Below are 13335 nucleotides of genomic sequence, written 5' to 3'. Positions count from 1 at the left end.
CTCTTTGCAACCCCATGTGCTGCAGCCCGCCAGGCTCCTCTGTCCATGGGGATTCTCTAAGCAAGAATACTGGAGTGGGTTGCCATGCCCTCCTCCAGGGGATCTTCCCTACCCAGGGATCGAACCCACATCTCTTCTGTGTCTCCTGCATTGCAGGCAGATTTTTTACTGTTTGAGTGACCTGTGAAATGAATGTCACCATAAACTCACCTGCTTCCACCCTCAGCTCCACTTGGGGTCCTTGCCTAGGGTTCACAGAGCAGATGAAGGCCGTGTGAAGCTGTGATCTAGGCTTCCTTTAGGGGGTTGGGGAGATCTCTCTAGCACATGCATCAGTATGTGGAATTGTTGGAATTGTTCATTGGACCCAGAGAAAAAGCCTAGAGCCCTTTGGCGTTCCCAACCTCACTTTCTTTTTTGATAATTGGACATTCCTGGGAATTTTATTCTGCACTTGACAAAAAACTAGTACAGTTCCTGCATTAAGCTGCTCACTCTGAAGAAATTTTATGATAAAATGTTAAAAAAAAAAAAAACGAAAAAACACAGAGTTAAACATCCAAAATGCCTTAGCATTGTCCTTTGGTGTTTAGATAGTGGATGGCTGTAATTCTCTTCTTTTATTTGTTTTCTATATTTTCCACAGTGAACATTCACTATTTAGATAATAAGAAAAAGCAGACTTTTTACAAGAGGAAATACCTCTTATCAAGATATAATTTGACTAGAGAATGAATCAGAGACATACAATGAGAGAATCCTAAGTACAGGTATTCTTCACTCTACACACTCAGTCTTAAAATCCAGGAACAGTAAACTCAGAGTAAAATAGATTCAGATAGTGAAGGATGCTTGTATTCAAAATTAGCAAAATTACCATGATCTATAGTATATGGATAAAATGTGGTAATAAAGAGACAAAGACAAAATGAGGTGTAAAGTGTTTCACACCACAGTTTACATGTAGTAAATACTCAATAAAGGACAATTTTTTATGATAGTGTTAGACTAATATGCATGGTCCATTCCTAAGAAAATTACTTTGTAACCCATGCTTAGAGGACGAATCTTTTTCCCCAGCCTTGACCAGGGGAAGAAGTATCCAGTGTGTCTATACTTTTTAAAAGTTTTATAGGCGATTCTCATGGGCAATTAAATTGATATTCTTATACTAGACACATAAACCAATAGAAAAACCCAAAAGACCACAAACAATAACAGATGGACTTGAAACCAAGATTTCCTGCTACAGATGAGTGATTCAACTCAGACTGAACAAGAGGCTCAGAGTGTGAAGCCCAGAAAAGCCAGCTAGTCAGGACTTCTGAGTTGACCTAGCATGATTGGTGGTGGGAGGCCGTACAGTACAAGGAACAAGCGCCAGATGAGTTAGTCATGCAAGTGGCTGCCAGGACAGAAGTTTCATCCTGAATCCAAGTCATGATGGATTTGGGTCCCTGACCATGAAAGACCTGTTTCTCTGGAGCCTGGAGAGGATCTCGTGAGAGGCTGAGGCTAAAAGTGTGAGGGCAGGCAAAACCTAAACCAATAGAACCCAGTGATCTTGAGTTTGGGTGTCACGAAGGGAGCTGGATGTGTGTGGTCTTCGTTGCCACGTGTACCACAAGGGGCCCGTGGAATGTCTGAAGAACGGTGCATTCCCGGCCAAACCTCAGACTTGACTGATTACAGAGCTCCGGGTTGTGGCCTCCGAAGTAACACCAGCAACAAGGGCTCCAGGTCATTCTTGTAAGTGCTGAAGTGAGATGCGAGCCAAGAGTCTAAGTAACTTAGCCCTCATTTACTGTTGGCCTCAGCCAATTAGCCTCTGTTTGTCAAAAGAAAATCTCCCACAGGGGGTTAGGAAGTTTGCTAAATCCTCATCTGTTCTGAGTCATTTCATCCTGACAACCACCCTGGGCAGTGTAGGTTTTATCACCCCATTTTATGTAAACTTGACTAAAGTTATAACGAATAAAAGATGAAGTTTGGATTCAGATCCGGGGATATGTCTGAACCCATATCCCCTCTCCACTTCCACAGCCTCCTGCTCTTCCCCTAATGTCAAAGAAGAAAGACATGGGGAAAGATGGTGAAGCCAAGGGCACCATTGCTCGTAGAGAAATCTCCCCTTAGCAAGCCTGGGGAAGTGTCAGTGAGCAGTTAACACTGAGATGAGGAGCAGTGGGAAACCCAGCCTGGTCAGCTATTTGTAATTCACACCTTGCACTCTGGGTGGGTGGATGCGTACATACAGGTGTTCAGGTGCAACACAAGCAGTGGTCTTTACAGTGAAATCCTTATAAATGTGCTGTGTAATCAGCCAGAGCTTAACCAGATGCTGCGTTATTTGCTGTTGCGGTGCATCTTCTGATGAACTCGACAAGCAAACCACAAGTCAGCTGTTACTTCAGGGGACCACAGCCCTACACGCTAGAGATGCACACCTTGTTTCAACGCCAACTGTTTCCAGTTTCTTTTCAAGAGAAATTGAAAAAGGGGTGGGGTGGGGGGCATTCAGCTGGCCCAGAATCTTCTGAGAAAGAAAAACACATAACCCAAGAGGAGACACAGGACTGCTCTGCGGGGCAGCTTCCAGCACCGGGGGCAGAGCTCTGGGCCACCAGTGGAGGCCAGGATTCCTCCGAGCTCTGCTCTGACTTGGAGGAAACATGTCACAGCTTTGGTCTTTAATTTGTTCGGATGAAAATAGGGCCTTGGATCTTACTATCCAAAGTCAAAGTATGTCAGCTTTCTGCACAGTTGCCCTCAATGATTCCCCGCTTCCTTCAGTGTAAAAAAATGCCCAAATCCTCACTGTGGTCTCTTAGGCTCACAACCCCCACAATCAACAGACTTACTTTTCTCTTTGCCCCCGACCACATGGGCCTCCAGACTTCCCGGATGGCTTAGCAGGTAATAATCCTCCTGCTACACAAGAGACGCAGGTTTGATCCCTGGATCAGGAAGATCCCCTGGAGGAGGGCACGGCAACCCACTCCAGTACTCTTGTCAGGCCCAGAGTCGGAAGTGACTTAGCACACATACACACTGGCCTCTATGCTTTGTTTATTTTCTGTGGCAATTTTCAGGCTGGAAAGATCACTTTGGATAAGAGCAGGAAAATGGTGGGGGTGGGGGTGGGGGGCAGCTAAAGTTAATCAAATGAGGGAAAGTATTTTTAAAAAACTAAAATGCCCACATGAATAGGAGGTAGGAGAACAAATCATAGTTACACTTGTGATAAAACCAGGTATGTAGTCAATATTATTATTGAAAATATTTTGGGATAGAGAGGCAGAAATAAAAATAAATTTAGCATGAAAACAAGAAATTGAATTCTTGGAAAGATGATGTGTTCAGCTCAAAATATCAGTAATACTTTTATGCTGTTGGTCTGATAGTATTCTGACTGATAATTTGATCTTTTTGGCAGCTGGGTCATGAACGTGTTTGGACGATGTAACACCGTTTCAGGAGCAGAAAAGATAACCCCACGATGGGAACAAGACTACCACCTGCAGCCCATGGGCAAACTGGGATTATTTTATGAATATCTTGAAATGAGTAAGTCACTAGTGAAATTTTGGGTTGCTTGAAATATATTGGAACCTGCTTTGGATCCCCAAAGCATCGATTATAGAGCCAAATTATTCTCTAGCCTACTGAAATGGAGTCCATTTTTCTCTACTAGATAAAATTATACAGTCAGGCTTTCAAATATGGTGACTGTGTGTATCTTTGTCAATATTTGTGTTATACAAAGCTGAAAATTTATTACACAGCAGTGAAATGGAATACTCATCGAGGTACATCTTCACCATTAATTCTCATAGGATTCTTACCATGTTGTCTAAGGATGAACTCAGAGCTATTATTAGACGTGACTCAGCCCTGGCTGGAGTCCATGCAGCACAGCTGTTGGCTGATTTCTTCTGAACAGACTCGTGTGAGCAAGCCTGTGCAAGAAGTCCATGGGTACAAGGATCACAGGGTCCCCCCAACCCCCTCCACATCTCACACTTGCCTTTGACATTGTATCTGTTGCTTCTGGTTGGTGGTTTCTGCCTAATTCCTTGAGTGACCTCATGGCAAATCACTGGCTTGAATTTGAAACTGTTTTGCTGGTCTGGAATTAAGATTTAGTACAGGCTCCCTCCTTCTTGTATGTCTTTGTCCGTTTCTGTAGTATTTGCTTGGGCTCTCTTTCTCTTCACTTGAACTTGATTTTGAGCTGTTGGTTGCCTTTAAATGAATGCATCTCAAAATAGATTTCCATTGGAAACACCATCTTTTCTATTATGCATGACACACTTTTATCTAATAGAAGGCTAACAATGGACATGTTTTGTGTCTGTGCCCTTTCAGCTCACCATTGCATTGAATTACAGTTTTTTAAGCTTAGGAAAACAGGAAAGGATTTTGACAGGTTTTGCATTTATGCATGCAGGTTTGTGTGTTTGCAGAGACACCCCTTTGTGGTTCCTTTATACGTCTGCAGATAGAGGGAGGTTTTTATTAAGTCACATTCTATATATAAAATAATTGCTTTTAAAAATATACACTATATGTGGAAATGCATCTGCTTCTGAATGGTTCCTCTTGTAGTTTCTTCAGTCAACAGTGCTTTGGAGCAAGAAGTCTGATTTGAATTTCATTTCTGCTTTTGTTATTTTTCATGACCAGGTTCACTTAAGGGTGTAGCTGCAGTCCATAATGTAGAAGCTATCTTTATTCTGTTTATTTTCAAAAGGACTACAAGACAATTATCTGTATTCCAAAATGAGTCATAATTGTAAATATTTCTTACTGGAGCCATTTTCAGCATTAATAACAACAATATTATGGGGCAGAATACCATTTGTTATTTTAACACAAAAAAAACTTGGAAAAAAATTATTTTTCTGTAGTCAAATAAATGGTATAGGAAGCAAAAGTTATATGGTCATGCTTTGGGGAGAAATTGATAGGACTTTTAGAATTTCATAGTCTCATTAAAATAATTACCAGCTAAATAACTTAGCCTCTCATGGATGGACCTAGAGATTATCATTCCAAGTGAAGTAAGTCAGAGAAAGGCAAATATCATATATCACTTATCTGTGAAATCTAAAAAGATGATACAGTGAACTTATTTACAAAACAGAAACAGACTCACAGACATAGAAAACAAGCTTATGGTTACCAGAGGAGGAAAGGGATAAATTAGGAGTTTGGATTAACAGATACAAGAAACGCTGGGCTGGAAGAAGCACAAGGTGGAATCAGGATTGCCGGGAGAAATATCAATAACCTCAGATATGCAGATAACACCACCCTGATAGCAGAAAGTGAACAGGAAATAAAAAGCCTCTTGATGAAAGTGAAAGAGGAGAGTGAAAAAGTTGGCTTAAAGCTTAACATTCAGAAAACTAAGATCATGGCATCTGGTCCCATCACCTCATGGTAAATAGATGGGGATACAGTGGAAACAGTGTCAGACTTTATTTTTGGGGGCTCCAGAATCACTGCAGATGGTAATTGCAGCCATGAAATTAAAAGACGCTTACTCCTTGGAAGGAAAGTTATGACCAACCTAGATAGCATATTAAAAAGCAGAGACATTACTTTGCCAACAAAGGTCCGTCTGGTCAGGGCTATGGTTTTTCCATTGGTCATGTATGGATGTGAGAGTTGGACTGTGAAGAAAGCTGAGCGCCAAAGAATAGATGCTTTTGAACTGTGGTGTTGGAGAAGACTCTTGAGAGTCCCTTGGACTGCAAGGAAATCCAGCTAGTCCATCCTAAAGGAGATCAGTCCTGGGTGTTCATTGAAGGCACTGATGCCTCCAGTACTTTGGCCACCTCATGCGAAGAGTTGACTCATTGGAAAAGACCCTGATGCTGGGAGGGATTGGGGGCAGGAGGACAAGGGGACGACAGAGGATGAGATGGCTGGATAGCATCACCGACTCAATGGACATGGGTTTGAGTAAACTCCAGGAGTTGGTGATGGACAGGGAGGCCTGGTGTGCTGCGATTCATGGGGTCGCAAAGAGTCGGACACTACTGAGCAACTGAGCTGAACTGAACTACTTTATATAAAATAAACAACAAGGTCTTGCTGTTTTCATGCAGGAAACTATATTAAAAGATAATAATAAAGATAATTCAGCCTCACCCTCCTGCATAAGACAGGATGAAATAACAGTGGTTATAGAGAGATTTTTCAATTTTTTTCTTCCCATTATGATTTATTACAGGATATTGAATATAGTTCCCTGTGCTATACAGCAGGACTTTGTCACTTATCTATTTTATATATAGTAGTTTTTATCTGCTAATCTCAAACAACTAATTTATCCCTCACCCAATTTTTTTTTAGATTTATTAAATTGGTTTCCTATTATTCACATAATTCCTAATGAATTAGAAAATTAATCAGTTTCCAAGCATAGGCAGTCTGTTATTCTGTATTCGAAACAAGAGTGAAATCTGTGTTTCGTTCTTTGGGTTTATGGGAGATAGAATTTCCATATGCCTTTTGAATGATTTTTGTTGTGCTAAAGTTAACGTAGAGCGCCTGTGGTGGTGAACTCATCCCCACAGTTTACTCATTAATGGTAGCACCATCTACCTTTTTAATTATGTGTCTTAGCTGCTGAAGGGGACCATCTTCTGACAGACAATCCTGTGTAGGCGTCCCCTCTTGCTTGGCTAGGACTCGTGACCAGCTACCGGCTCTGGTCCCCATGAAGGGAACTAGAACTTCCCTCTGCCTGGAAGAACTTTTCCCTTCTTTTCTACCTGAAAGGATCCCTACCGAGCCTCAGCAGGAGCCCTCAACTTTCCGCACAGATTCCCCACTCTCTTCTCTGGGCATCAGTAGCACTTAACTCGTGTCCTGATGGTATGTGGCTGTGTGCATGCGTCTCTCCTGAACTGGACTAAGCCTGTTGGAAGTAGCACTCAGGCCTCTGCACCTTCCAGTCCTCAGCTTGGAGCACTGCTGCCTGGACCCTCATGAATATTCATTTAAATGACTTGAGCTTGGAGTTCAACACACACAAATACAACTGCTAATTGAGTGAATAGTAGCATTGCCCCAGCAGCCCCCACCAGTTTCTGGATGGCCTGTGTTTTTTTGAGTGAAATTCTTTTATTTTGGTAGTGAATTCCCCACCATCCTTTGAGGTTATTAGAGTAATCCTGGGTTGTTAACCAAAATTGCTTCCCTAAGTATATGGTCCTGACTTCTGAGAACTCAGGCACAGGACATAAGGAGAAATAATTGTCTGTCAGATTTAAAATCTAAAAGCCATAGGGTACTGTTTTGTACTTAGAACACTATACAGCGTGAACACCAGTCTCTTGATTACTTAATGGTACCTTCCCAGTGTGCAGGTGCAATAAATGAAGTGCAGGGAAGTGATGAAGTGGGCTCTGTTCGTCTCTGGGACTGCCTCTTCCATCCTTGCATGTTCGCTTGATCTTACCTTCCTGTATTATTTTCTCCCTTTAATTTACTGTAATTAATATCACTGGTTCTTCAACATCTCCATGTACCTACTCCTTTCTTTGCCTCTACAGTGCTATACCCACCCAAGCATCCTCTACGCTCTCCAGGACCAGGCCTGTCTTCCCCCACTCCCCCGTCTCTGCGCTGTTTCTGCCTACCACCTGCACTGATGCTTCCTCATCTTTGCAGGATGAACATTCCAAAATGGCAGCTGGACAGTTGGGAAGGATTTGTAGGCCTCTCATCTGTTAATCACTTATTCATCCATCCATCCATCCATCCATCTCACAAACATTGAGCAACTGCTGTGCCAAGCACTGTAGCAGTTGCTGGGGATACCAAGCCAAGTAAAACTTGGTGTCTGGCCTCCCAGGGTCAAGCGAGGGGATAGTGAGTCCTTGGTGGATTGCTAAGCAGGTGAGCACAGATCAAGACTTCCTAGAACCGGTGATAATTAAATTAGACTTTGGAAGGGTGATTGGAAGGTAGCTATCAAAAGTGTGATAGAGATAATGGACATTTCATGCAGAGAGATGGATGCAGTCACAAGTACAAAGACATGAAACAGCTTGACCAGTTCAGAGAACGGCACGTAAATGAGGTATGGCTAGAACAAAGGATCCATAGGTAGAAATATCAGGTGTGCTTAGCCAGGACACCTGAACTTATCCTTAAAGAAATACGGACACTTTGGAACATTCGTAAGCAAGAAGATTGCATAATGTGTATATTGAAGAAGATCCAATTATTCTGACAGCAGAATGAAAGATAATATTTTAGGTGGTGCCCATATTTGGTGGGAAGAGGATATATAGGGGTCCACACCAGGTAACCAGACAAAAGCACCTAAGTGGAGTCTATGGTCTTAGGTAAAGGAAACAGATTTGATAGGTGTTAAAGAGATGACTAGTGTGGCAGGTGAGGATAGAATTGTTGAGATAACTTCCAGGAGACTGAATACAAGTCTCCTGGATGGAATACAAGGAGAGGAGCTGGTTTTGAGGAAATGGTTCTGAGTTGGATATTTTGACTGTGAGGTGTCTATGAGACATCAGAGAGGTGAGGTCCATTATTAAGTTGGATTCACCAGTCAGGAGCTCAGAGAAGCTATTGCTGAGGCCATGGGGATGATTCAGGCCTGCCAAGCAGAGAATGGATGAGGAGGCCCTAGGGAAAGGGGGCAAGAGCAGGCGAAAGAAATCCACAAAGAGAAGAACAGCAGAACAGTTGGGAGAAAATTGGCAGAGACATATGTGAACAAAGAGACATCTATAACCTTACTTAAGAGGGATATGAACATTGACTGAAAGGAGCATAATGAAAAGGGACAGGGAGGCAAAAAAACAAGAGCTCAAGTCCCCATAATTGCTAGGACTATGGGGAAAAATATAAGAAGCACTATAGTTAGACAGTATTTAAAAATATGTGTGGTGGGAGGAGGGGTACAAAAGGGAGGGGGCAGATGTATACCTGTGGCCGATGCATGTTGATGTATGGTGAAAAGCCATCACAATATTGCAAAGTAATTATCCAGCAGTTAAAAGTAAAGTGTGTGTGTGTGTGTGTGTGTGTATGTATGTACACACACACTTCTACCTTGGTTTTTTAAAATTATTTAAGTAAACAAAAATCAACAGAGAAAAACTTTCCACAGAGAAGAAAGTATCTGGCCATGTCAAAAGCTGCTTGGGGTGGGAGAGAACTGCCTAGTAATCAAATAAACAAGGACTGAAAATGTACATTGGCTTTGGCATGTGCAGGCACCAACAGTGAGCAAGATGAGTTTCAGTGCCGTGGGGGAGGGCCGCAGAAGATGTAGAGCTTTGAATGGCAGAGAAATAATCAATGTAGGGACTTCTTCAAGAAACGTGACTTATAAATAAAAAGAAAGCATATCAGAGAGCAATTCAGGATCATAGCAAGTTTCAGGCGAGGGTTATTTTTGTTTTTACAATGGATGTTTTTTGCCTTGCTACGTTGATAGGCCTTGGTTGTTCTTGGTTTCAAAAGTTGTTTAGAAAGTTCTTCTCACTTGAATATCAGAAGAGATTAAACCATCTTGGTTTTTTCTGCTTTCTTTTTTTAATTAAAAATGTTTAATCCATCTGGAATTTCTTTTGATATCAAAAGCAAAGACTCCATACCAGCTCTTCTAATGGTTTAGCTAATTACTCCAATACTTGAATCTACTGATTTGAAACCTCATTTTTATAATATACTGAAATCCCTTGAGTATCTCCATCTGTTCTTGAAATTTATTCTATTTAATTCATACTGTCTATTAATGCACTAGTTCTGAATTGTTTCAATTGCCATAGCATTATAATATACGTTAATATCTCTTAGAGCTGTCCCATTTTGTCTTTTTGCAGAAATATCCCTAACACTGTTACTTTAAACATCCCTCCTCATTATTTTACTTGTGTACTTGTATACATTTTTTTTGAAGAGCTTTTCTTCCTTAAATCCACTTGGAATTATTAACTAAATTTGCATTCAAATTCTAAATTTTATTTTTGGAGAACGAATATGTCCCCAAACTTGAATCTTCCCAATTAAGAGTATGGTGTATCATACCATTCATCCATCATTACTTGTTCTCTATTTTTAAGTCAGTTATCATAACCATCTTAACATTTCTCACTAATTTATTTCTAAGTAGTCTGTGCCTTTGTTGTCATTATTAACTATGTCTTTTCTCCATTGGATTTTTAACTGGATTTATTGCTAATCAGGTCCTAATTTCTGACTTCTCTTGAGTATTAAGGGGACCTCGCAGCATGGGGCCCTCATTCCAATGTGGTACCTTTCATTAGGACATCCACTTGCCAGTTTGCCAGTTACTGTACCCACGCCACACATTTCTGTTACTTGCCTGGCCCCTGGAGGCAGATGAGTTCTTTTAGGGTTGGGTGAGTCATGGATGTTGACATCACTGTCAGTGCCACGCTCTGTGATGTCACCAACTCTGGCCTGTAGATCAGCCAAGTCCTTCCAACCCCTACTGCTTTTCTGCAATACATTCTGGCCTCTCAGATCAGAAGCAAATGTCAGCTCCTCCTACGCAGCTATACCTCCACAGTCTTGCCCTTCTTGGCCAGAGTGGTCCCTGCCCCTTGGCTGAGCAGTAGTCCTAAAGGGGCTGTAAATTTTTCTCTCATCCACTGTCTCAGTTACAAATATCTATGGTAGTTTACTTCAAAGGTCTGCCAGTTAGATCCCTGGCCTTATCACAGCTCACTTCTCCCTCCCTGTGGTCCAGCCCCCCCCACCCCCCACCCCGCAAGTCTCTGCTGCCCATCTATAGCAAAGCCACATAGATTCCAGACAAAGATAAAAGAACCTCTAAGCCACCAGCATAATTTTAACTTACTGTGACCACACACACTGCCACAATATCAAAATAAAAGCTCCTGAAGGATTATATTTTGACTTATTAAAACACTTATTGCATACATTTCCATGATTTGTAGGAGTATCACAAATTCTCAGAATGTGCTGCCCTTGCATTCACAGACTCAGGGGAGCTTGCTCATTTACCTATTTTCCATATATTTCCTCCAACATTCTCTAAACATTCTCCCAAAGGTACATTTCTTATTTCTTTTTAACTTTAGATATTTCCACAATATTGCTTTTCTTTCTTTCTTTTTTTTTTTATCCTAAATCACAAATCCTCTCCCAACATTCTATTATTTCTACACTGGGAATGAATAATTTACTTAAAGTGCCCCAAGTTTATTGCCAGCAAGTAATTGTAGTTGATTAAAGATTTTAAAATATGTTATTCCTATTATGTATATCTGTGAAGTAAACATATTTAGACTTCTTTCCAGAGACTTTATATTTGTGTTTTGTTTTGATTCTTTCACTGTTGGACATTATTATTACCATGAATGTCTTTTCTCTTTGGGATTTAGTTCACTGTTTGCCTTTCTCTTTAGAAGAGTAAAGGAATGTGTGTTGTCCTTCCATCCATCCACCACTCCATGATGTGTGTCCGTTCCATTGACAGTTATTCAGTTTGGGTTCGTCACCTTATTTGTGGCCTCTTTTCCACTGGCCCCTCTGTTGGCTCTGGTGAACAATATATTGGAAATAAGAGTGGACGCGTGGAAACTGACTACCCAGTATAGACGCATGGTACCTGAAAAAGCCCGGGACATCGGAGCATGGCAGCCCATCATGCAAGGAATAGCAATTCTGGCTGTGGTGACCAATGTGAGTAAATAGGCTTCGCAGGGTAAAGACCTTGAAAAGTCCAAAACTGCATTAGTGTTGCTTCCTAAGGAATCCAGTGTTTGGTATTTCATAATGTGGGAGGAAGATGCTAATACTTTCATCCACATAAACAACATAGTTGCTGTAACTGTAATTGTTATTATTTTTTAATATATTTTGTTTATAATTATTATTGGTGACTTACAAGACCTCTTACAGAGGCAGTTGCTAAGAATAGTGACTATTATGCTTTTGTTGCTCATTTATTAGTTTTATTCAATAGAAACATGGTAATAATATTAACAGTAAGTACTAACTCTTTTAATCCTCACATAACTATAAAAGGAATTATCAAATAGTGCTTTTATAATGGAAATAGAAATCTATCCATTTAGAGTTTGTAGATCCTAAAATACGAACAGTCATTCCACCATATTTTACTGTATATTCCAAACTATCAATTTAAACTAGTAACTACTTGAAGAAGACGTATGTACTTTGTGCATTCCCCATCATTCCTTACCTTCCTTGTGTCATGGGACAGAGGTTCCTCAAGGAGGTGGATTTAGGGCAGGTCCCAGCTCTTCTCCTCGCCCCACCCTTGGTCTTTGCAGTGTTAGTCATTAGCTAAGCACCTTCACATCTTGGTCCTGCACGTGTCTGAGTGATGAGGGAACAGAACTCACTTGTTACAATCTATTCTGATTATGGACCAGTCTGCACCGTCTGTCTGCTTCCCTACTGCTGCCCCCACAGTTGGCAGGGAGCTGTCAAGCAGAGCAGTTCCCATGCCAGCCCATCAGGGAATCTCCTTCCCCAGAAATATCCAGACACTCAAGGTTATTTCCTCCCTTATTCCACTGCCAATTGGATTCCCAGGTTAACAAAATAATATTCCAGTTTTAACTTCTTCATCAAGTCCCACTTGCCTGAGTCCCCCTGCCTTTTCCCGCGAACCCTTGTAGAAACAGAAGAGAGTCTGGCAGTGCCTGTTGGTCAGGCTCCTGGCTGAGGGGCGTCCACCCAGACCTTAACACATCCGAGCTTCCTTTTATCATTTGAAGATTGAATAATTTCCCTGTCACATATTTTCAGACGATTATATACCACAAAGGGTGTGTGGGGAATTCAGTGAGTCAGTGCATGGGATGCACAGAGCCTGGTCCTTGTGGGGATATTAGCGGCTATTCTGTTATCACCCCTGGAGGAGGGCACGACAAGCCACTCCAATATTCTTGCCTGGAGAATCCCATGGACAGAGGAGCCTAGTGGGCTACAGTTCATAGGGTCACAAAGAGGCAGACACAACTGGAGTGATTTAGCACGCGTGCATGCACGCACTCTGTTATCATCTTCATCACACAGCATTGTTTACAGCAACTCCAGAAGCTTTGCCAGGTTTTGAAACTAGAGGCACAAGAATTTAACAATATGTCACGGTCTAGACCATGGTCACAGTTTTACACAATAAGTTATCTGGAACCCAGCGTTCACTACCCAAGAACCCTCAGTTTATTTGGATCACCTGCTGTCTCTCCTTTTTGGAGAAAGTTGGTAAATCACACACATGAAAACAACTGTGAGGTTATATCCATTTCCATTCACCCAAAGAGCCCC

The 13335-nt window shown here is 41.5% G+C and overlaps 1 protein-coding gene across 2 annotated transcripts in view; it reads left to right on the top strand.

Moving 5' to 3' along the window:
* Positions 1–13335, top strand: part of ANO6 (anoctamin 6) — a 230339-nt gene that overhangs the window by 205262 nt on the left and 11742 nt on the right. For both annotated transcript variants that reach the window (XM_061129479.1, XM_061129487.1), the window contains 2 exons: positions 3437–3567; positions 11513–11718. In XM_061129479.1, the coding sequence (XP_060985462.1) occupies positions 3437–3567; positions 11513–11718 (337 nt within the window). The remainder of the gene's footprint in view (positions 1–3436; positions 3568–11512; positions 11719–13335) is intronic.

Source organism: Dama dama, chromosome 3 (assembly GCF_033118175.1).
Source record: "Dama dama isolate Ldn47 chromosome 3, ASM3311817v1, whole genome shotgun sequence".
Classification (NCBI taxonomy): Eukaryota; Metazoa; Chordata; class Mammalia; order Artiodactyla; family Cervidae; genus Dama; species Dama dama.
Note: the sequence above shows the minus strand (reverse complement) of the source record. Positions and strands in the feature narration are given on the sequence as shown.